At 43.8% G+C, this 24,274-nt stretch overlaps 1 protein-coding gene across 2 annotated transcripts in view; it reads right to left on the reverse strand.

The window, feature by feature from the left end:
- Positions 1–24,274, reverse strand: part of Unc-115a (actin binding LIM protein Uncoordinated 115a) — a 424,168-nt gene that overhangs the window by 16,610 nt on the left and 383,284 nt on the right. For both annotated transcript variants that reach the window (XM_037426516.2, XM_037426515.2), the window contains 2 exons: positions 19,043–19,180; positions 7,730–7,801 (listed from right to left, as the gene is read on the reverse strand). In XM_037426516.2, the coding sequence (XP_037282413.1) occupies positions 7,730–7,801; positions 19,043–19,180 (210 nt within the window). The remainder of the gene's footprint in view (positions 1–7,729; positions 7,802–19,042; positions 19,181–24,274) is intronic.

Genomic DNA, 24,274 nt, shown 5'->3' on the forward strand with positions numbered 1-24,274 from the left:
GCCTCAGTGGACAGTGGTGATCGCGAGAGTGCGTCAGCATCGGCATGTTGGCAGCCGGAATGGTAGACGACATGTATGTCATACTCCTGAAGTAGGAGAGCCCAACAAGCAAGGGGACTTGATGGATTCTTCAGCGATGACAACCAACATAATGCATGATGGTCCGTAACTACAGCAAACATGTGGCCACATAAGCATGGGCAAAACTTGAAAAGCGCCCAAAGTGTGGCCAAGCACTCTTTTTCCTTGATACTGTAGTTTAACTCAGCCTTAGTGAGTGCTCTGCTAGCGTAGGCAACGACATACTCAGGGGACCTGGGCTTTCGTCGAACAAGAACTGCACAGAGACTGACACCGCTGCTGTCTGTAAGAATTTCAGTTGCAGCCATGGGATTGTAGTGGCGCAATATAGGTGGTTGATTGATATGTGGGGTTTAACGTCCCAAAACCACTATATGATTATGAGAGACGCCGTAGTGGAGGGCTCCGGAAATTTAGACCACCTGGGGTTCTTTAACGTGCACCCAAATCTGAGCACACGGGCCTGCAACATTGCAGGTAGGTGGTGATGTCAGGAGACGGCGAAGAGTGGTGACTGCGTGATCACACTCGTAAAAACATGACAAGACGTCGTTGGCGCTACTTAAAAGTTGGGTCAAAGGTGAAATTATGGAGGCAAAGTTGTGCACAAACTGACGAAAGTAGGAGCATAATCCTACAAAGCTGCGTAACTGTTTTGCAGTCGTCAGTTTGGGGAATTCAGCGACAGCGCACAGTTTAGCCGGGTCACTTCACTGCGCAAAAGCTCACCGAGAATGGTGAGCTTCCGTGCAGTGAAGTGGCATTTCTTGAGATTCAGTGTGAGCTGAGCATTTTTCAGACACATGAGGACATGTTTCAGGCGTACAAGGTATGTTGCAAAATCGGATGCAAACACGACAATATCGTCGAGGTAGCAGAGGCATATGTTCCATTTCAAACCCCGCAGAACCGAGTCCATCGTGCGCTTGAATGTGGCCGGCGCATTGCAGGCCAAAGGGCATGACATTGAACTTGTATAGCCGATCTGGTGTAACAAAGGCTGTTTTTGAACGATCAGCATTCGCTAAGAGCACTGGCCAGTACATCTAGTGTAAATCTGCATGGCCAGTACATCTAGTGTAAATCTAACGATGAAAAAATCTCGACACCTTATAAGCAATCAAGGGCGTCGTCAATCTTGGGCAAAGGGTATATGTCTTTTCCAGTTATCTTATTTAGGCACTTTAATCCTCGAAGAAGAGAATCAAATAATCCTTCTTGTTAACAAGAACGACTGGTGATGCCCATGGACTTTGGGAAAGTCGCATCCCGCATCCCCATCCAGCATTTACGTCACCTAACGCCCCTATTTCTCTGATCGTTGTTGCAACACTATGCAAGTACATTACCCTCGTCCCACAACTACCACATTTGCCGAATCTATCTTCATTCGGACAGCTAAGGAATGCAACGCCCTACCTGATACCATTTTTAGCATTCAGGATGCAGGAGCCTTTAAAAATTCCGAGTCAACCATCACTGAACCGTAGTAATTTCCAGGTAGCTTTCTAACGAGCCTAGTATGGTGTGTATGTATACTAAATACGGTATGGCCGCTGGCATACCCACTCATTGGAACCTGTGCCGGTGTTTGTGGCGAGTTGGGCGGGTTGGTAAAGATGCATGACTTTGGTAGCTTAGTGCCAAAAAAAAAAAAAAGAAGACAAAAAAAAAAGAGAGACTATTTGCGCTCATGTTGTCTATGTCTCTTTCTTTTGCCTTAGTTTTTTTTTTTTCCTAATATATCGAAGTCATGTGTCGATGTAGTAAACAAAAGTGGAAGATTCGGCCCAGGGAAGGTTGAGCAAAATCAAAGGATTCGCGAAACTGGTAGAGCAGCTGGAGAAGCTAGGAGCGTTCAGAAGGTGACAGTCCGTCTGCAATCAATGGATTGAAAAGCTTGGAAGGTGGTACATAGTCATTGGCAGAATCTGGCGACATGGTAAAAATTTGTCCTTTGTTGATCGCGTGCACGTGTCCAAGAGGTTTACTTTGAAACAGTTTGATGAGATATGGAAAGGGATGGATGAGACAGAGAGCACTGTTTCTTTCATATATAGAGAGGGTTGAATAAGGCAAAAGAAGTGGTTTTTGACTAAGGAAGAGGCTTGATGGTTCAAAGAATGCAGCTTCATTCTTAATGCCATCACAGAACACGGAGAGCAACACAGTTGCAGTCGGATGAATTTCAGTGCCTTCTTTGATGACAAGTTGGTGTACGGCGGGCTAAGCGTGGTTGGCGGGTTGGTCGAAAAACGTGAAGAGTTAAAGTTTGGATCTTGCACAATCAATAACAGTGTGGTTACGAGATAAAAAGTCCCATCCAAGTACGATGTCGTGTGAGCATGATGAAAGAACAATAAACTCAACGGTGTAGTGGTCCTTCGCGATGATCAGTCAGACAGTACAGGCAGCTATAGGCCGAATAGGGTCTCCATTAGCTGTATGCAAGGACATCATATCAAGAGGCGTAGTCACTTTTCGAAGCTGGGGGCAAAGTTTGGCATCTATAACGAAAACGGCAGCATTGGTATCAACAAGAGCATATGCACGAGTACCTTCTATGAAAAGTTCGACAATATTTGATGCCAAAGCTCGAGGGCTTGAGCATTTCGACAGTGCAGTTCTTTCCTCCTGAACTGCGGCGGCTAGTTTCCCTCGTGTTCAGGGGCTGGCCGATGACGCATGGGTGACAGAGAGCAATGACGGTGTGAAGGTGAACAACCAGATGCAAATCGCGGATAGTTGCGTGAAGACGTGCTTGACTGAAGGGCCGAATCATTAAAATGAGACGGAGGAAGGTCCGTGTAGCTGTTCTGTGTCTGGGCGTGTGTGTATCCTGGTACGCGACGATGGCAGTATCGAGTGATATGGCCAGCGCCATCACCTACAAAACAGATGGGCTGGTTATAGCGCATTATCGAGGAATTCACAGCGAGGGGAGCAGCCCATGCGGCGGACGGGCAAGTTGGGGCTGTGGTAGCAACGGGAGGAGCCCATGTGGTGGACGGCTGAGTCGGGGCTGAGGTATGCGGCAGTGCTTGGAATGGTGGGGGCTGGTGTAGCTGTTGCCACATTACTGCCTCAGCGTAAGTAAGAGGCGCAGTAATGGGGTGCTGCTGAAAGGGCACTGGCACAGCCTCAAAAATTTGCTCTTGAATCACATGTTGGAGCATGGGAGCCAGTGGTGTTGGGTGTCACAGCAGCTGCTGCTGCGAGAGCTCTTGGCGTTGAGGAAAAGGCAGTAGGGAAAGCTGCCGGGGCACTTCCTCTCACACAAAGTTTTTCATTTGTGCGAGAAGGTACGTCTAGTCAGGTAAGACGTCCAGTAAGGTCACTGGTTGGATTGTCTGAGATAAATGTCACGTCAGAGCTCGCCGCTTCCTTAATTCATTATGGCTCAGACACAAAGTCACCAGTTCTCCCACAGTGGTAGGAAATTTGGCGAGCGGCATCTGGAAAAGGTCATCGTCAACGCCCTTTATAATGGTGCTGTATCTTGCCACTCTCGCTCATGGAGGCATCGACGTGCCGGCAGAGATCGATTACATTTTCTATATACAACGGGAAATTCCACCTGGTTCATGCTCCCAGTTTCGGATATCTTGTTCGGCACGTAGCTTCCGTAAAGCAGGGCGACCAAAAGCGGCGGATATTGATTCCTTGAAAGCGGACTAGTTCGCAAACTCGGTTTCGTGGTTCGCGTACCACAGCTTCACCGCATTGATGAGATAAAAGTTAACAGTGCCAACCTTGGCAGCGTCATCCCGCCTGTTGGGTCTACTGACTTTTTTCTAGGACGACAGCCAGTCCTCAACATCCTGGTCTTCGGTGCCCGCAATGATCAGGGGGTCTCGCTGGTAAACCGGGCCTGGGCAAGGAGTGGCTGCGAGAGGTACTGTCTCTTGGGCAGCGTGAACTTGCATTGTCGATGGCATGGTATGGGATCAGAGCTCCAGGGCGTAAGCGATGTGCTTACCCAGCACAATCCACCAAATGTAAGGAGGTTTATTTGGTGAGCCTAACAAATAGGTGGACGATTAGAGATAGATACTTGACGAGGAAGATGGTGGTGCTTGAGCGCCGATCTCGTGGTGCCTTGCTCTCTTGATGATGCTTGCTGTTCCCTGTTGTTGTCTGCATCTTTTCCTTATAAGTAGAACTTCGATTACGCCACCTGGTTTCACAACGACCCGCATTTTACAACAAATCCGTGTGGTCCCAGCGAAATTCCCCAAGAAGTTATGTATTAAAAAACTAGGTTATACGAGGCAGTTTTATGCCAACCCTGTATCTCACAACTTTCAGATTCTGTCCGAAAAAGAAAAAATACCCTTACTCGAATCAAATGTCGTCCAAATATTCATGAGTGTAAAATATGAACCTGCATTCCCCTAGGTTAACGAATAAAAGAGTACAGACAAGATGTCTTTTTATAGTGGAAAATATATCTTCCTGGAAGTTCATGCGCTTCTACATAAGCCTCGATTACCTGTGTATGTATCCGGGGTCCTTACCTAGCCAAGCTCTATTCACACAGAGTAGCTCTAACCAGGCAGAAAACTGTTATTTTCACGTTTTCGGTTCATGGAAACTTTTCCTGGTCGACATACAGCTGATCTCCTGCCTTTGTCGTACTCGCAGCCACAGGCTTGTGCACTCCTTCGGGCACAACCAGGCTGATTTCATCGTGCAAAACTATTTGCACTTGACATCAATGTTCATAATAACAGCGGAACATCACTAGTTGCACTTCACAGGTCAACAAATTACAATGTGCACAGCTCAGTCGCGCGAGAAGGCATTCTAGGCCAAATTGTGGTCCGCCAGCATTATGTGAGAGCAATGACACGGTGTCCGACTCTTTTGACCGGAAGCTGTTGGCAAGGTGGTTTCGTTTTCAAGTGCAGGCAACTTTTCATCTCTGTTTATTGGTAGAAAGAGGTGCGGTGGATTCAATTTTGTTCAAAGTTGAGGATAAAGATTCGCTCGAACCTCCTTCAACTAAGTAATACTTCCAGTAGTTACCATTGGCAAAAATAATTCAATTTACCTTCCTTGCCGAGGCACAAGGTCATGCCGTGGGCTTATTCAGGCAGTCTGTACGCGTTTTTTTTTTGGCAAGGCTGAGTGTTACTGCCTATAAGCTTAGTTTTTTGATTATGCAATGACCTGATTACACAAGGGTTTTGTGCGGTACCCTGAGAGTTGTATTATCGGGGTTCCACTGTATAGGATAATAAGCAAAGTCCCATTGCCCACGTAGATTAATTTGTGGTCACTAATTACTTCATGCAATATTACCACGGCAAGTACGCATCACAGCACCATACATAGAGGCATGAACGAATCGCAGATGAGGACATACACAAAAATGTGCACATAGACTATCAATACGTAGCCAGTATCTACTCTAGCAGCCGTTTGAAGGCTATTTATGCTCCTACTTTGGAATAGCACACTGTGTACTGGTTAGCAACAATAGAATTTAGAAGAATAATGAATGTTTTGTACACATCACTGTCTACGCCTTTATTTGCAAATATGTATATCATCACACTGCATGAAATTTTTATTCCAAAGTAATGAACAAAATTAAAGTTGGTCTGAATTTTTCTAAATAATGTCATGATTACTGCAAGATATACGGTAATACAGTTGAATCTCATTAACTTGAACATGCTTCATTTGAACTTCCAGTTAATTAGAACTGATGCTGTGGTCCCATCAAAGCTACGTGCATTCCACTGGGTGAAAATGCCCTGTAATTGGAATGCGCAAGCACTTGCAACAGTTAATTCAAACATACCACGCCCGATCCCACGGCGGCACCTCGGACACCTCAACGCCACGCTCGAAGAAGGAAAAGAAAAAAGAAAGAAAAAAAAAGCTGCAGCGGAATGTTTGCTTTCTCTCAGCGACGCCCCTGAGCCACGCTTCTCCCTTTTTCATCCCTGCTACGTAGAGACCCTTCTCCTTTTAACGTTGCACGCGAAGAGAGAGAGAGGAAAACAAGCAAAGCTGTCGTGGAGTGTTGGCTCTCTCTCTCAAATGCCGATCTGTGACGTGCCGGTGCCACCCCTCCCCCTTTCCCGTCCCTGCCACATAGAGACCCTTCTCCTTTCAATGCTGCGCGCGATGAGAGAGAGAAAGAAAAAGCTGCCGTGGAGTGTTAATCTTCTTTCAAACTTTCAAATGCCGATCTGCTTCACTGCTTCATGTGCTGGCCAGACTGCGGCGCAGAGGGTAGCAGTGGAGGCGCAGTCTTTTTTATTGTCTTTAGAGAGCGTCAGCACTGGACATTGCCAGGCGCAACTTCTCTTGCCAGGAGAATGCTGCAGCCGAAGTAGAAATGCTTTGCAAACTGCGTGCGAAATTGACTGACTCGCTGCAAGGCAAACGTGTGCAGACGCGCATCGCCGATTACTTCAAATAATGACAGATGACCTGTGATTTGTGAATAAAAGTAAGTCTTCTGAAACTTCCCCCTCGTGTGTTAGCTCAATGCACATGCACCTCTGCATGGTGAGCCCTCCATTCATTTAGCTTTTATTAATTCGAACTTCTTTTTTGAACAAGTTTTTGAGCCCCTTTGAGTTCGAATTAATGAGATTTGTCTGTATTTACGAGAGCTATGGCAACGTATGTGGTTTAGTAGTTACTTCGTTAAAAAGACCAAGAAAGCATTCCTGGTTAGTAATGGCAAAAGTATCAAGCTTTACTAGCTGCTGGCTATAGTAAAGAGATGCTGCAAACATAGTAAAATATGCTCAAAACAAGTAGATACATGCGTTGCCAACTGTTGACTAAGTTCTTTTCCTGAAATTGTGCTGACCATGCAAATGCAATAGGCAGTGGGAGAACTGCCCCTTTGGAAACCAGCAGTGTGGTTGAGTACTGCACGAGAGATAAGTCTCCAAGCTACTATGCATCGACCGTGGTAATGTGCTTTGCGTACTTTTGGAGTTCTTAATGCATAGGATGACATCGGCTTTATGGGGCGTTCATTCTTAGCTCAATAAAGCTATCAGATACCTTTCATACTTTAAGGAATTGTAGGAAAGGAATGGAATTGGCCTGCCTGGCCATTCCCGGAGTGGGAATGGACTAAGTTCTTTAATTTTAGAGAATTTAAAAGAATAGAATTGCAACAAGTTGCAATTTCCTGGAATGGAATAGAGACACCCATCCCGCAACAGTTCTCTAAATCTGTGCCTTTTTTAGATCTTGAAACAAACTTCCAGCACTTCAATATACTAAACTTACAATTTTACTCATTCTATGGCGTTCCAGAAAATATTTGTTTAGCACTAACATCGGAAGCCTTGTGATGGTTGACAAAGAAGCTTCGAGCAAACAGGCAGACGATTTTTTTGGCATGGCCAAGTAGTACTGACGTTTCATGATTACCAACAGACTAGTCTTAGGGAACTTAATCACAAAAAATGATGACCCATGGCTGTATAATGGCCTAAAAATAATCGATAGCACATTTGTCATGAGGCCTGTTTTTTCAAGTGTATGACAAATAAATGCAGCCTTCCATTCATAGTGTTTGATAAAAGAGTGAATAAACAATTGGGTATTCCAATTTTTCATCAGGAAAAGCTCTGCACTGATAGCCTATAGAGAAAGAAAGAGAGCTCACCTCCAGATGACATCGGTCCACGTCAACGGGCAGCCGATAGTTGGATGTCATTAGCAGATGGTAAGGGTACAGCTGCAAAACAACAGACCTTTTTCACAAACTGCCTCACAACATCAGTAGTGCTACCACAGCTCATAGGCATCATAGGCATGCACCATTACACAATGCAACCCTGACTCTAATATTTTGTCAATATCAGGTGCCGTTGCAATTCTACTTAACCTTAAAACTAAATCTTTTCCAGGTCCACATGATATGCCCAACATTCTTTTTGAGAAGATACGTCAAAGCATTAGCATCTTCTACAGTTTTTATATTTCAAGTGTCATAAATGCCTACAGATTGGTTCTTGGCATGTGTTCTACCTTTACTAAAACCACATGAATAACAAATTGTCACTCTATACCACTAACTTCACCATGTTACTAAGTACATGAACAGGTAAAGATTATAGGTGATAACATAATTTCATCTAGCCAACTTCATTTTCATAAAGGTTTTTCCACTGTAACATAATAAACAGTAATTCACAACTGTGCTGGTGTTCTTGATAAGTCCGGTCAGATTGACAAATTGTATTCACTCGCCGAATGAACATACTTTTTTTCTAGAAAAATCGGAGCAAAGTTTGAAGGTGCGTTTATTACGCGGGGTAAACTTTATGAAAACTCTTCCAGGAGAAGGAAAAAATGTGGCAATGCAAAAAAAAGTTAGGTCGCTTAGCCTTTCGCAATTCACACATGCGTACACTGTTTGGAAACAGCTTTTGTTGCACTTTACTCATATTTGGTGGTTGGTGGCCCTATAATCTGCAAGCTGTCTTAGGGCCATCCACGCCCATCATAAAAACGCTTCGGGACTATCTTTTTTTGCAATCGTTTAACCCCAACAGTGACTTGAATGTAAATATTCGACAGAAGTCTGTCTGGTTGGGTATGAAACTGGGAGATCATTTAGACTCCAACCAAAAGTTTTGAAGGAACCCGACGTTTCGAAACCGACTTGGTTCCTTCCTCAGGGGTGACACGCCAAGGATGTGCGGAAGCTCTACAAAGAACGCAGCGCAGTCGCCGAACATGCTGAGATGTTAGATCACCGGATGAATTTCGAAGCGACGGCCATCCTTGAAAGGAGCCGAACTGGTCGAGAAGGTTATTACTCGAGTCACATACAGAGGACAGCCCATAACATCGACCAATCTCTCGGAACCCTTCCCTAGTGTATACACATGGACTGCGCTCCATGGCAAAACGAGAGAGAGAAAGAGAAAGAGGGTCATTATCCGCCCCGCGAGTGCTTTGAAAACGCCGCTGCTACATAGTCACTGCAGTCACCCCTGAGGAAGGAACCAAGTCAGTTTCAAAAAGTCCGGTTTCTTCTGGTTGGAGTCTAAATCATCTCCCAACCCCAACAGCGGTATCTGCTTGTGATCTCGAGGGGCGCCCAAAAGTGTGCACTCATGGGGGAATGTGGAATGAAGGGACAGTTCGAGTGAAGAAAAAAAGAGAAAGGGGGGAGGGGAGGGTTCGCAGGAAGCGACCCAGCTCAGTTGGCCTTTAATGACCTTCGTTTGCTGTGCCCTTATCAGAGGCGATGTCTCAGAACTCCCACTGTTCCTGAACCCTGCTGTGGCGCACAGATAAGGCAGGGGATGTGCCACGCACAGATAGAAAGAAAAGCAATAGGCACGCAGCAAGGGGCGAAGGGGGGGGAGCGAGCCCACCTGGTTAAGGGTGGTTGGCAATGTAATAAAAAACGGACGAGAGCCAACGGTGCGTAGGTGCCAGATGTCCCTTAGGGGGACTGCAGGGGATGAATATAGGGGATGCGTTTATTACAGATGGAAAGAAAAGCAATACGGCACCCAGCAGCGGGCAAAAGGGGGAGGGAGCGAGTGGATGTGGTTGAAGGGGGTTGGCAAAGTAATAAAAAATGGAAGGGATCCAATAAGTGAGGAGGCGCCAGGTGTCGGTTAGCGGAACTGCAGCGGATGAATGTAGGGGGTGCACTTATAACGCGGGGGAGGGGGAATCAAAATTTTGATGACTGAAGTTGGGGGTGTGTTTATTATGCGAGTGCGTTCATTACGGGAGTAAATACATTATTTTTAGATTTTAGGGTATTGTTTGATCCTATATCCCACAGAAAGCTGATTAGTAAACCACAATTAATTGACCTTCCAACTTACCCAGTGAATTGTGTGACTATTTCTCTGGACTAACCACAGGCAGTTCATTTCAATAATTAACCACTTACTAAAGGTGTGTCAAAATTTGAAATTTCATATATCAGTTGTATATTTTCGTGTTTCAAAGCATGATCAATTTAAGATATGCATATTCAAAAATGCACTTTCCCAAATATTTGGCCATTGTGTGACTATTTCTCTGGACTAACCACAGGCAGTTCATTTCAATAATTAACCACTAACTAAAGGTGTGCGAAAATATGAAATTTCCTATATAAATTGTATATTTTTCTGTTTCAAAGCATGATAAATTTAAGATATGCATATTCAAAAATGCATTTTCCCAAATATTTGGCCATTCTTGAATATGCAATTCAATACGCAACCATTTGGAGAAGTTGGAATATTAAAAAAAGTAATGCACTACTAGGCACGGGTAAGAACTAGAGCACTTCAAGTATTCGAACAGATATTACAGTATCTCAATCCAGTTTGACAAGAAATAAAAATTTCCGAAATTTTGAAGTATTCGAAACGAACTATTACTGAATGTAGTTTACCACAAGTAACCCGCTTGACAAGATGGCCCCATATTGCTGCGAAACTGCCCATCCAGGGGAAATCTGCACTGCTGCAAAGCCACACTTCAAGGTTTAATATATATTACCTGCATCCAGATTATTATTATCTTTTTAAGCCTAAAGGGGTCGTGAAACATTGTTAGTAAATTTTTAACTACGAGAGTATTCAGAATCCTGGTCATTCATTCAATATTACACCTCAACTTGTATCATCGTTCAAAATTGTACTTTCATCAAAATTGTACTATAAAAGCACAATTTCGATTCTCAGCTCATGTTCCCCTTACCTATACGACTGCCACTTTAAGTCAGCCAATTGAAAGTCTCTGTGGAGACGGACTGATCTTTGCTGAGCTATATAGTTGACCAAGGTTCGTAGTATTGTATTGTCTCGATTGTAGTGCCGTAAGGCCATCCCAAACATTTTTTTCACTTTCATAAGTTGTGTGGCACTGCTTGACGATGCAAACACTAGGCATAACAAGGACTAAGCCAACCGAATCGCACCGTAACACACAACCTAATACAAACAGTAAGAAAAACACTGGGACGTTGTGCCGAACAAGTGAAGGCAATAGCCAACCAAGTCACACTGTAAAACACAACCTAATGCAACCAGTAAGAAAAACACTGGGACGTTGCGCCAAGCAAGTGAAGGCAATACGTGACAGAGCCCGGCCATAGTTGAAAGCCAAACAAAGCAGATCACTCACTGTACTTCCACAGTATACAGAGCTCAGAACACAAAAATTGCCGTGTTATTTTTTTTGTCTTTTCTAGGTTGCTATAAAACTATATTTTTTAGCAAAAGAACGCTAATGCTCTGTTTATAATTCCTTTGACAATACATTTCACTGACGTCACATGTTGGGGCTTATAAGAGGGAAAAACAGCGCAAAATTTAGACAAGATACAAGATGAAGACGGCACGACAACAGCGCTAACTTACAACTGACTTTCTTTTTTGACATAAGGGCAGATATATACCTAGACAGTAAAAAAAATTAGTAAGAAATAACATGATATGATGGCCCTATTCCCCGTCGATATGCATCACTGCTGGGTGCCACAAGTGCATGTTGTACACGTTATCTATGGTTCAAGAAATCAAATCCTTTTTTGGAAAAGGGTGACAGATGGCATGCTCACATAGTCTTGATACATTCTAATTGTGCCACTTAAATAATTTCTCGTTTCTTGCTATTATTGTTGTTTTGGAATAGATTGGCTTGAATCCACAATCCCTGCAATGGAGGCCACTAATATAGCTCTATTTGCATTGTAGTGATGCTTTTGTAGTCACTCATTAGGACATCTTCCTGTTTGCCTGATATATTTTCTTTCACAGACATTGTAATTGAGTACATGATGCCTTCAATACAATTCACAAATCGATATACACGCTTTATGGCACATGACTGTGGCTGTCTTCCTGTTTCATTTACTTTTTTGTTTAATTCTTCAGTGATCTTGAAGCACACGTACCAAATAAACAATCATAGTCTAGCTGAAGTATCATGCTTCAAATATTTAGGAGTTTTAATCACATCCGATCTGAAATGGAATGAGCACGTCACGTACATTCAGAAAAAGGCAATGCGAAAACTGGGATACTTAAGGAGAATGCTACCGAAAGCTTCTCAGGATACCAAACTGCTAGCTTACAAAACTTACATCAGACCACTATTAGAATATGCTTCAATCATCTGGGACCCATACACTCTAGTTAATACCAATAAGCTTGAGAGCATACAAAGAAAAACCGCGCGATTTGTTTATAGTTCATACAGCTGGAAAACGTCTCCTACGAGTCTTCTTCGCAGGGCCGGTTTGGAAAGCATTGCGGTAAGACGTTATCATGATCGGCTAAAATTTTTTTATTTGATGTATAACGATAGACTTCAAATTGACAAGGAAGCATACATCCAGCCGAGCATTTGCCGCCCAACACGATCCAATCGCCCAATGAAAGTCGCTGAATTTTCGTGTAAAACAAACGTCCTCAAAAATTCCTTTTTTCCCCGTACGTGCCATGAGTGGAATCTGTTACCTGCTAATGTTGTGCAATGTTCTGATGTCTCATCCTTTCTTCGTGCCCTGTTGAATTCGGCATGATTTAGTCTTCAATAGTAGTTGTTATCCTACCGATTGCACTTGTACAGTTTTTTTTTTTTCCGTTTCAAAGTGTACCCTTAGAAGTGTATTGTTATGCTTGTTTGTTATCCTGTTTTCTTCTTTTGTATCGCCCACACCTGCTCAAAGCCTGGCACCCAGGCTAGCAGTAACCTGTAAATAAATAAATAAATCTTAATCAAACTGCACAGGCTTATGCAGCTGTTTCTGCTGATTTCCCAAATATGTAATTAATTTTCCTGTAACTCATCTTGTTCTAGAGATAACTTAAGTTCACCCCATATTGTTTAAGGCGGCCATGGAAAAAAGAAGTGCATTAAACGGGATATCTAGGATATCGCAACTTGAACTAATGACTAGAAATAGAAAGTATGCACTATTTTTTTGGTTTTTTTGGCCTTTTTTGGTTATTGTACAGGAAAATGAACTTTTCACTTTCAGTAGTAGTCCGAATTGTTACAATTTTGATGAGTATTTAATTAAAAAGGCTTGTACTCTAAATTATGCTCCCATACTTGCATGGGAGCATAATTAATATGTCGGCCAAACCAGTAGGTGTGTGAATGAGCGATTGAGAGAACACAATTACAAGGCGGATAAACTGCCGCCAGAAGGTTTTCTCGCTCTTCGCATTCACGCGTGTGGGTGCCGGTTTTTGTTCCAGAGTACAATCATAGTTGGTCGGCATAAGGATGAGATGACTTGGTTGATCATAGAAGCCGAACTTATTGATGCTCTTGGAGATGTATGTATTAGCAAGCCTTCAATTGCCTTGTCACCCAAGGCACTGGCGTTCCTGCGTACACAGTGATACGTGATTTTATCTGTGAGGTTTTTTTGTTGTCCTATTTATCGTTTTTTTTCTTGTAGGTAGATGACATTGTCGTGCATTTATTTGAATACACGTGCTTATCTGCTTGCTCGCCTGACGATTATGGCTTAAAAGCGGCTTGGAGGTCGAAAATAAACATGTTGTTGCTAGTAGTGCTCTGTCCTCTCAGTCTATTCTTTCCTGTGTTCGTTTTTTCACCTCGCGCTACATAAATTTCTTTCAAAAAGTATCATCTCGCTAACGCTCACACCACCAATGCAGAAAAAGTCGAGCGCGTTACACAACAAGTGCACCCGACTTTTGTGGCACACTTCAGGGGATGCAAGTTCACAAACCTAGAAGAGCTTGCCACCAAGGCGAAGCGCATACAAAGGAACATCCTCGCAGTGGAATCGTATCGCCCACCTCTGCCTGCAGTGCAGTCAATCGAGCCTCGCTGTGCGTGGAATGGCGGGGCGGTAGCCTCAAAAGCATTTAAGAATTAGCGCATGAGCATCGTTCACTTATGAGCACGTACCATGCAGTTGGGAGCTGTCAGACTGCGCTTTGGACCCCTACGCTTATGCGCTTCGTACAGCCCACGCCGCTGCCCCGCGCGTGACATTCCAAGGCAGGAGCGCGTGGTCGACACGAGCCCTAACGAGTGGCGCAACCTGGAGCGAGGGCCACCTGATCGAGGCGATTTACGATCGAGCCGGCGTGGTTTCTGCGGTCCTTGCTATCGCTGCGGCGCGCCGGGGCACATCGCCCGCGAGTGCGACCGCACACCGGGTCAGGAGGAAACGCGCAGTTCGGGAAACGGACAGCGCCGCCGGTGATCTACATTGGACCACGCGCGGCAATCAGTAATCCCACTAATGCGTTCGGATCACTTGCACCCTCAGTCTGTCGCAGAAGTGATGCTGTAGACTCGCCCGCACCGCTAATTGAGTTAACAATAGCTCGAAAAAAGTTCATAGCACTTTTGGATAGTGAGGCAAACGCTTCTTTATTTGGTGACGATGTGTTGTACCATCTCCGTGAGGACAATATTCGCTTGAGACAAAGCAACACCATTTTCTGCCTTGCTACGGACACAGCACAATCAAGCGGCTTGGCTAGGCTAGTGATCCGCTGGGATAGACGCGCGAGGCGACAACGTTTCGTGCGTCTTGCTGGGCTGTCAATGTCTCTAATCCTGGGTCGGGACTTCTCGCCAAGTCGGGTATTGTCACTGACATTGCACAGGGCGGTTAGTGAGAACCCGACGGAGACGCTCTAAAGCTTGTCTCGAAGGCCCTCGCATTGACAAAAGCATGCCAATCGCAGGGAGAGGCGCGAGTATGCGAGGAGGAAAGTGCACCGAGAAAGCGAGTAACCACCCCGTCGGAACAACGTGCCGTGCTGCAGGAAGGTCAGTGCACCCGCTTTTGGTAGAGGCACAGAGGCCTGCCAGAAGGGGAACGACCGCAGCTGTAGTCGCTGTTGTACCAGTACGACGTGATGTTTACCGACCGCTTCAGCCATGCTACGCTGGTCAAGCGTAGAATTGACACGGGTGATGCACAACCTTGGAAATGCCATCCCCAACCGATCAGCTTGGCTGAACGCAAAGCACTTGACGCCGCCTTGGACGAACTCATCGAAACAGGCGTAGTTGAGACGTCAAACAGCCCATGGGGTTTCCCAGTAGTTTTAGTTCCAAAAAAAAGATGATACATAACGCCTTTGTGTAGGCTACCGCAGGCTGAATGAGGTTACAAAGAAGGACGCATACCCTCTTCTCTCCATTTCATCGTTAGTATCCAACCTAGGTGGGGCGAAGTACTTCACAACGCTCAATGGTAGCTGTGGATATTTTCAGGTTGAGATGAACAAGCGGGATAAATAGAAATCGGCTTTCACATGCCACAGAGGACTTTTCCAATTCAGGAGAATCTCTTTCGGCTTGGTGGAAGCTCCCACTACATATCAGAGGCTAATGAACCATGTTCTGGGAGATGCAAAGTGGCAGCACACACTCGCAAATTTAGACGACATAGTGGTTTACTCGAAAACGTTCGAGGAGCACTTGCGCCACTTGAGAGACGTTCTAGAAAGGCTGAGGTGTGCAGGCATCACTCTAAACCCGAACAAAGCTCAGACAGCGGCGACCCGAATAACATTATTGGAATTCACGCTTGATGAGGGTCGCATTTTGCTGGATAAGGGTAAGCTTGAAGGATAGTCAGCTATCCATGGCTGAACAATATTAGTGAGCTGAGACGCTTTCTGGGGATGGTGAACTTGTATCATCAGTTCATTCAAGATTGCGCGGCAGTGCAGGTGCCTTTGACGAAGCTCTTGAGGAATGGCGAGTGTTGGGCTGCACTGAGCAGCCCAACGCTCGCCAAGAGCAGGAGGCTGCACTGCGTCGCCTCACGAAGTTGCTGGCCAACACGGCCGAGCTGCAGCTACCCGATTTGAACAGAGAGTTTGTGATTCACACCGACGCAAGCGACCTGGGCTTAGGAGCAATTCTTCTTCAGGAGCATGGAGGTTCTCTCCAACCGATTGCGTTCGCGCTGCATATTCTATTGGTTTGTATGTGTGGCTTATCTTCCCATGTTGTAAATGTCAACTTGAGGTACATTTTTAAAAGATCCAAAAAATCTTGTGCTGAAAGCCCTGTGTGATTCTGATAAGCATCACCATCGTAGTTGTTGCTGCAATTTTCAACACATAACACGAGTTCACAATGCGGTTAGGAATAATGGAGGTCTTTTATGTCAAAGAAGCACGCCATGTAGCTTTTGTCAATGCATTTTTCTAAAAACGCAACTTTATCACATTTTTGCACAATAAATGAATGAACTGCATTTAACAGGTCCAATTTCTTTCACAAGAACAAAGATACGCTTTTTTGTGAAGTGTTGTTTCCTGATACAATCACCCTTAGGAGTATATCTAGTTTAAGAGTGTCAATGCTAAAAAACAAAACATATGCAGGCTCAACTGTTTGCTTTTGTCAATGGATTTTACCAACTCATACAGAGACAATATCTTCCATTACTTCATAGCCTCTCTTTTTACTTTCTGCAGAGAAATATAACCTAAAAGTGAGAGACGACAAAGTAACCTTCTCAGCTTTCGACATAAATGTAGCTTTCTTTAAGGGGGGACACGCCACTTGAATGTTTTCTTGTATATGGGTAAATTCTGATCAAACTTCATGTATTTTGACATGCTGATTTCAAATATGAAATTAATTTTTTTTGTGCAACAAGTACATTTGAAAAAATTAGAAATTCGTGTTTTTGCATTGGCTAAATTGGAGGTGAGTGTTCTCTTAAACCGAAAACGCTGTTTTCAGAAAATGAGAAAAGAACATTTGAAGACAAGTTAGAAATAATAATGGAAATCTCTTGAACAGTACCCTGATTGTGGATGATATACGGGTTCAGTCAGGCAAGAATGAATATTTTACTACAATTCAAATATTATTAGGGTATCTCGCTATGTAATTATACACTAGTCCTACTGTACTAGTCGATTCCCCGCCATTCTGACAAAAAAAAAAAAGAGTTATTGAGACTGGTTGTGCAGAACCTGAGGTATTGTTGCTCCAGTATGACACCATCAGAAATGCCACTTTGGCAAAACAGGTAAAAAAAATTACCATTGAAACGTTTAATTGAGCAGCCCTTGCCATGACAGTCCCATCCAGGTGAAAATATCGTTCATGACTGTCTGGCCATTCTCACCGCAAAGCATTGCATGCATGGATAAAATGTATCTCAAATAAATTGCATGAAGCCTTCACCATTGACTCTGCGTGATTTCCATGCTGTCGTCACTTTGCCAGAACAGTCGCCCTTCACTATTACTTTCTTAGTGAGGCCATAGTTGCGGTCACCCGTGACTAGTTTCGTACACCCGCCATATACTTTGCACCATAGGGAAGCAGCGGGCAGCCCATTTAGAATAGTCAAGTCGAGACCATCAAATACGAAACTGCAGTGTCTGCGGCGGAGGCCGATGACGCGTCGCCTGAATCAGTGAAAATTGCAGTTTTCCGCGCTGTTGCCGGTGTCGACTCAGGTCGATCAAGCATGACCTGCTCACGAGCACTCATTTAAGCACTGTCGTTACTTGTGACAGCTCTAGCTTCAACTCGCGCATAGCTGGAGTTGGTGCGAAGAATGCAGCCAGTCTCGGGTAGATTGCTGTCAGCTGCACTGTCGTGGGTCGCTTGCTCATCCATTGTAAAGCCACACCTCTATTTTGCGGACCGCTTTCGCCTGCCTTGAGGATGTCTGATGCCTCGGCACCATGAGTCGCTTGCTCATTGATTGCAGAGTGGCCCGATACCGTGCTTTTGTAGAGTGGATCGTAATCACCTCCATCGGCCTTATCGGGTGCCAAAGCAACGACGGTGCTTGCTGATCAGTTGCAGAAACCCGTGATGTCGTGCTGTTAGCACGTTTTTTTCATTTTGGCTTGCTTTCAGCCGAACTGATACACCGATTGGAACTTTTTGAGTTCTCCAGGCATGTTCGTCAGATGGTCGTAAACTAACGCCTCAACTACCCAGGTTTTCAAATGCAGAGCCCTAAGTCAATCAGACAACACCATTTTAACCACGTGATCGGAAGTGGCCAATGATGTTTTACGCTTACTTTTTTTCCCTTTTTATATGAGAAGGCGGCAAGCTCAGTGTTGCCCAACAGAGCGATAAAAAAAGCCAAGCATGAGTGAGAGCGTTTCACTGATACCAAAATGGCCGCGGTGGAGCGACCCGTGCTAATGCATGTTTGATTTACTGTCACGCCACTAATACGCGGAATTTCGAAAAGAAAACTTGTACGAAGGTGCGTGATGATAAAAAGAATACGAAAATGACACTTTTGAGAATTCAATCTTTGGGCAAATTTTCGGGTCTGAAGAGCAGTGTTTCCCCTTAAGACTAAAAAGCCTTATTCCTTATCTGAGAGAAGCAAATTCAACGAATTAGTTAAAAAAAAACAAACATGCCGTCTCTCAAAATGGTACTGCACATTTCTTCTGTCTACAACTCACAAGTACGTCCACTTCTTCTTATGTCTATCTTCCAGCTCTAGCTTCCATACAGCCCTCTTATAGGCATGAACCAACTTGCCCAAGCTGCAACCTTAACATGTTAGGGCCTATGGAGGCCGGAAGGCCGCATGGTCATTTATAAGCCCAAGAAAACCGATTTTAAATGGGTGTTCTTAATTATAGACTAGATATTGTGCCAAAATATTTTGGAATTGGCATGTACAATCCTTATTAAAGCAGGGATAATTGCGATCGGGCAGCTTCATTTTCATTTCACAACCCCTTTAAAAGCACGTCATATAGACTTATGTGCCAAGTACAGTTGAACATTTTTATGAGAGACACTAATGTAAGAAATAGTTGGGTATGAGACACTACAGTGTGCCTACATTAAAGTAGTGGTTAAGAAAACACGCATACGTGGTACGCTGCTTAAAAAAGAACGCTCTTATAAAGAAACAAGAATTTAGCAGAAGGTAGCATTTTGCAAGTATTTACATCAGATACAATAAAAGCCAGAATTCAATGAACTTAATGATTACCTTTGGTGGGTCCGTTGAAAGGTGCCAGTTGACATTTGGCATTGATCGCCTCAAATGTGGACTGTAGGAGGCATACCGAAAGCCTGAGTAGCCATCTGAGAATGGGGTTGATCGAAGGACAGCACTTGTGCTGTGATTCTGCAAGGCACAACATATCTGTCACTTAATACAATGAACTGAGAAATCGTCACCACTGGGATGTGAAATCACGACAAAAACACAGACTGTCAGGGTCTGCTCACTTGTCTGTCTTTAATTTTGAGCACTATGAAAACTGCATAAACAACCAATATAATCATAAATCACAAGAAAAAGCTGAGGAATGGAACACTTTTAAAGAAAGGAGCATTTACAAACGATATATAATCGAGTATTGGCCGAAATCAAGTAAAATGATGTAAAATGTTGGCTGCAAAACTGAGCAAGTTGGTACGCCTGTATACTTAGTGAACAGAAAAAAGTAAAAAAAGAAAAAAAAAGCACAGAATAATATGGGCGATAATTGCAAACTACATCATTTATTGTGCAAACCATGCCTTAAATATCACCTGTTGCACACCAAGTCTTTTTCCTAAGCAGGTTCGAAAGGCAAAGAAACAAAACAAAACACTAAAGCTCAACAAATTAGTATCTTGCCTCAGCATATTGGCAAGCAGAGCGATGCATGCATCGGACACATGATTATGTGCAAAGTCTTGCTCCAGCTACAAGACCAAACTGCGGCATTGCTAAACAAAAGGACCCATTTGCAACACTGATATGTTTATTATTACTCGGTATTTGTGATAAATTCTATCATCTCTGACAAAGGAGTAGCGACGCGTGATGCATAGCCTAGCCTTGCACCAAATGTGCACCAAGGTCGCATTCAGCGGGGCACAGCTCACATGAGCTATCTATCCAACGTTGCTCAATCTCCTTGCCTGCCAAAGAGATGCGGCGCATCTGAATTTCCTCAGATACCTTTCTGTAGTTGTTACCTTCTGGACAAGTGTGCAACAGATGTTATACGAGGACAATAAAAGCAAGTAACAATTCACATCAGAATGAAAGATCAATGTTGGAGAACCGTCTAAAATCATTATTATCAACAGCAGTGCTCCACTTACTGAGGAATTAAGAGAAATGTATGACACCATACGCACCACGAGTAAGACATCTTGAAATGATCCCAATTATATGAAAGGGTTTGACTACAATTAACCAGTAGTAATCAAATCAGTTGCAAAATAAGAACTTTCCATGCATTATAACACGCCATAAAATGCTGCTTCTCAGTTTATGTTTGCTTCACCAAAAAAAAAAGAACCACTTAGTATACCGTGGAGAATAGTGTGATTGGTTCAAAAGTTCCAATCTCGCTTGGTTAGACTAGATAGGCTGTACTCTACTTGAACCAAGAAAGCACATAACTTTTATTGCAGGAACACCGTGCATGCTATTTCTGGTGTGAGTGCATTGCAGCGATGTAATTACGAATAAGTTGCCTTCCTATAATTTTTTCCCTCAAAAGTTCGTTACACAAAGCATCATAAAATGTCAGCACCATATTCCAGTAACCTTGCATTCCTACAAGCGGCCGCACAGTAAAGGCAGGCAACGTTGGGCAAAGCAACTCCTGCGTCAGAGAGGCCCGTTTTCAGGTGGGTGACTTGAAAAGCAGTAACTCAGTGCGGACCACTGAAACTTGATTTTACTTCAAAATAAGCACTTCCTTGGCACGACACTACTAGGTATTGCTATTTCAGCCATCAACGACAACTTAATATTCACCTTTAGTGTCCCTTTAAAGGAGCCCTGAAACACTTTCTTCGGCAGCAATGGAGTTTGTGTAGCACCGAATACTGAGATGATTGCAAAAGGAATAATCAAAATCGATACACGGACACAGAAGTAACTTCAAAACCCCTGCAGACGACGAGAAAAATATGTTTCCTTTCGCATTTCACTCCCCCGCTGACGTCGAAGGCCGCTTCAAACTGGATGACTTGCGTTGCGGTAGCCATTCTGCAGCGCCGTTTTTTCGCAATTGTCCTCATAGATTTAAAAAAAGAAATATCTGAGAAAGTACAAAGAGTGTCTTCATAATAGTGTGGCCAATCTGGGACCTTATAGATATTGTGTGCGACTTGTCGCATTGAACCACTCAAAACACACAACCTGTGCGAGTGACAACCTCGCATGTGGCTAGGCGTCACTTCCGATCACAAAAATAGGCGCTGTGTGTTGCTCTAGTCTGAAAACAAGGTGGTTTCTTGGTAGAAATAAGAGTACAACAGCTTTGTTTTTGTAGTTCTCATTCACACAACCATATCGATGCATTCCACAGTTCGAGAAGAAGCATCGAAAACAACACGCTTAATTTGTGTCATAGTGCTCCTTATAGACACGAGGTTTAGAAGAACGAAAATTAAAGAAAAAAAACTTCTTTAAGCTGACATTTTCAGAATTTGTACCTATTTTTGCATTTACCTGAGAAGTTTTTAGCTTCTCGTATCATTATTTTTGGCGCGAAATCGATTATTAACACCCATATAAGATGAATGTCGGCGTAAATAGAGCTAAAATCGCGCTTTTTTCATGCCGAACCGCTGCCGTGACACACGAGCTATTGTGACCATCTTGGTCTCGTTTGGAAGAGCAGTTCTTCATCTTCGATTTCCTGTCACCACTGACTTGCCTTGCTTTTTAGTTTTTCAGCAAAAAAGCGCGAGAAGTACCAGCGTATGATTCTTTTGGCTGTTTGGGGCATGCGACAAAAACAAGGCATCCTAGTGGCGAAGTGGCGTTCCCGGTGTCTAATGGTAGTATTTGCCTCGAGATCGGCGAACAGGTGGCAGCACCATCACTGCGCTCGCGTGCATAGGCGGCCAGCAGCGCGCATAGACCTTTTTGCGAGATGAGTCAGCCAATTGTCTATGAATAAAATAAGTTGTAATAATAAGTTACTTGTAATATTGCCACGTTCCATTTCCCAAGTTTTTGTTATCGTCCCAAAACACCACAAGATTCTCAGCGCAAACCGCGCCTGCAGTTTTTGAGAAGGTTCCGGACTGTAGTAGATCATTTCGATAAGATCACGCCCACTGTGCGAACGGTACAGATTGTTCTGGAACCTACGCCAACGCCAGCGATAACGCTAGAACATTCGACGGCAAGAGTATAAATGCCCACGCGCTTCGCCGCTTGTCAGTTGTTGATCGAAGGCCGCCGCTCCGTTCGCCGCTATCAGTCCAAGACTGCTATCTGTGCGAGACTGCTGCTGTAATTGGACTTTCCGTTTACCGGGCACAGGTTCGCCCAAATAAACAGTTAAATCCCAACACGAAGTCTCCTGTCTTCGGCCACGTCACGACCCCGTGAAAATATGTACGTCGCCCACTGCCGAATTCATGCCCAAAGCTCGCCGAACGTTACTATGACTTTAAGAAAAATGTAATTAGCCACTGAAAGGAATGTTGGCACTCAGCGAGCCGTCTGCGGTTTCGCACTATGTCACGTTTCTTGTTTTTTTTTTAATGTAGGAGTTGAGCTATTGTGTCCTGCATACTACACACTACTGTAGTGCAACTGAATTCATTCTTTGCTTCATGCATACTGGTCTTTGATATTAAAAAAACAACAAAAGAAATCTCACATTCTTGGGCGATGAGCTAAGAAAAATAATCACTAATACACATTCGCATTTTTTCTTAATTCTCTATGAAACAAACGCAGGAGAGTTCATAAGTTTATTCAGGAAAGCTATGTGGCTGATTGTTTTAGCATGCTTGTTCTTGCTTCCATTATAGTATAAAAAAATAACAGGTTGTCAGCATTCAGCCTTTTTTTATGGATTATCTGCATGACAGTGATGCAACAAAGATTCGGTTAATTTGATGAGAAAAAAGTTTTTTTTTAACTGAATATTATCCGCTCCTATGTCAGTATATATAACAACACCACAAAAGGTCTCAAGATGATACAAAAAAGATGACATTTTTCATGAATTTATAAGTCATAGGTGTGAGGCACGCTGTAAGGATTAATCAAATAATGATATGTGGAGTTATAAGCCCCAAAGCTACGATATAATTATGAGAGATGCCGTAATAAAGGACTCCCGAAATTTCAACCATCAAAGCGTTTTTTAATGTGCACTGACATTGCAAAGTACATGGGCCTCTACCATTTCGGCATTTGGATTATTATAAGCACACAGGTGTGTCTGTATCAATTTTCCTCAATGTTAAAATTACGCTGATCAGGACGTCTTAAGGGGCTAGTTTGTACATTACTTCAAACGAAAAATTGCACAACTAGAAAAAAAGACACCACAAAGAAGGAACACTTAAACAGGCTGAGTGCAAACTACCAATTGTTTTGTTGACTGAAGGATCGTCGGTTTTAAATAGAAAAACCGAACATAGCTGCGCCAACGCGCCAGGATATATCACATCACTTGCTAATGAACCTTATTGATTAAAAAGGACATCTCTGCACTGTACAGCAATATCGAGGCCTCGCTTACACAGCTATCACTTTTCATGTTAATAAAGAACACTTCCAATACCTCAGGAGCACACGTGTTTCTGCTATGACCGAGTATCTTAGTCTGCTGAAATAGTGCTTCACATCCACAGGCTGCGCAGTGGGCAGGTAAATTACCCATTTTGTTATTTATGACTGACAGCTGGTGTTCCCGTAAACCGTTGTTTATGCAGCGGCCTGTGTGGCCTACGTAAGAATTACCACAGCAAAATGGAAGCTCGCACACCACTCCTACATCGCATTGCACTATCGGGTTGACATGCTTTTTGCCACACAGCCTATTGCGCTCTTCCCGGCTCGAAATTCGGGAGCACAATCTCGAAAGCTTCTTTGATGCAGAAAACACCATGCGAACTCCGTAGCGGTTGGCAACCTTGTTCAGGTTGTGTGTTACCCTGTGTAAGTAAGGTAACACTACCGGCTCCTCATGCCCACTGGGCGCGTCTTTCAGCCGCGGCTTTCATGAGCGTCCTTTCAACTTTTCCAGGAGGGTTTCAGCCACTGCTGCCAGCACAGACGGCGGAAAACGCAACTGCCTTTAGTCATTCAATCTGAGCACAGAAACTTGCTAGCCTCTGATGTGAGCATGACCTCACCAGCACAGACTCCAAACACATTGACGCAATCGCCCTCTTTACTACCTTAGAGTCTGAAGATGTGTATGGTAAAGGTTTCTTTCTAGCTTGCGGACAGACAGTACGC

This window comes from Rhipicephalus microplus, chromosome X, assembly GCF_043290135.1.
Source record: "Rhipicephalus microplus isolate Deutch F79 chromosome X, USDA_Rmic, whole genome shotgun sequence".
NCBI lineage: Eukaryota > Metazoa > Arthropoda > Arachnida > Ixodida > Ixodidae > Rhipicephalus > Rhipicephalus microplus.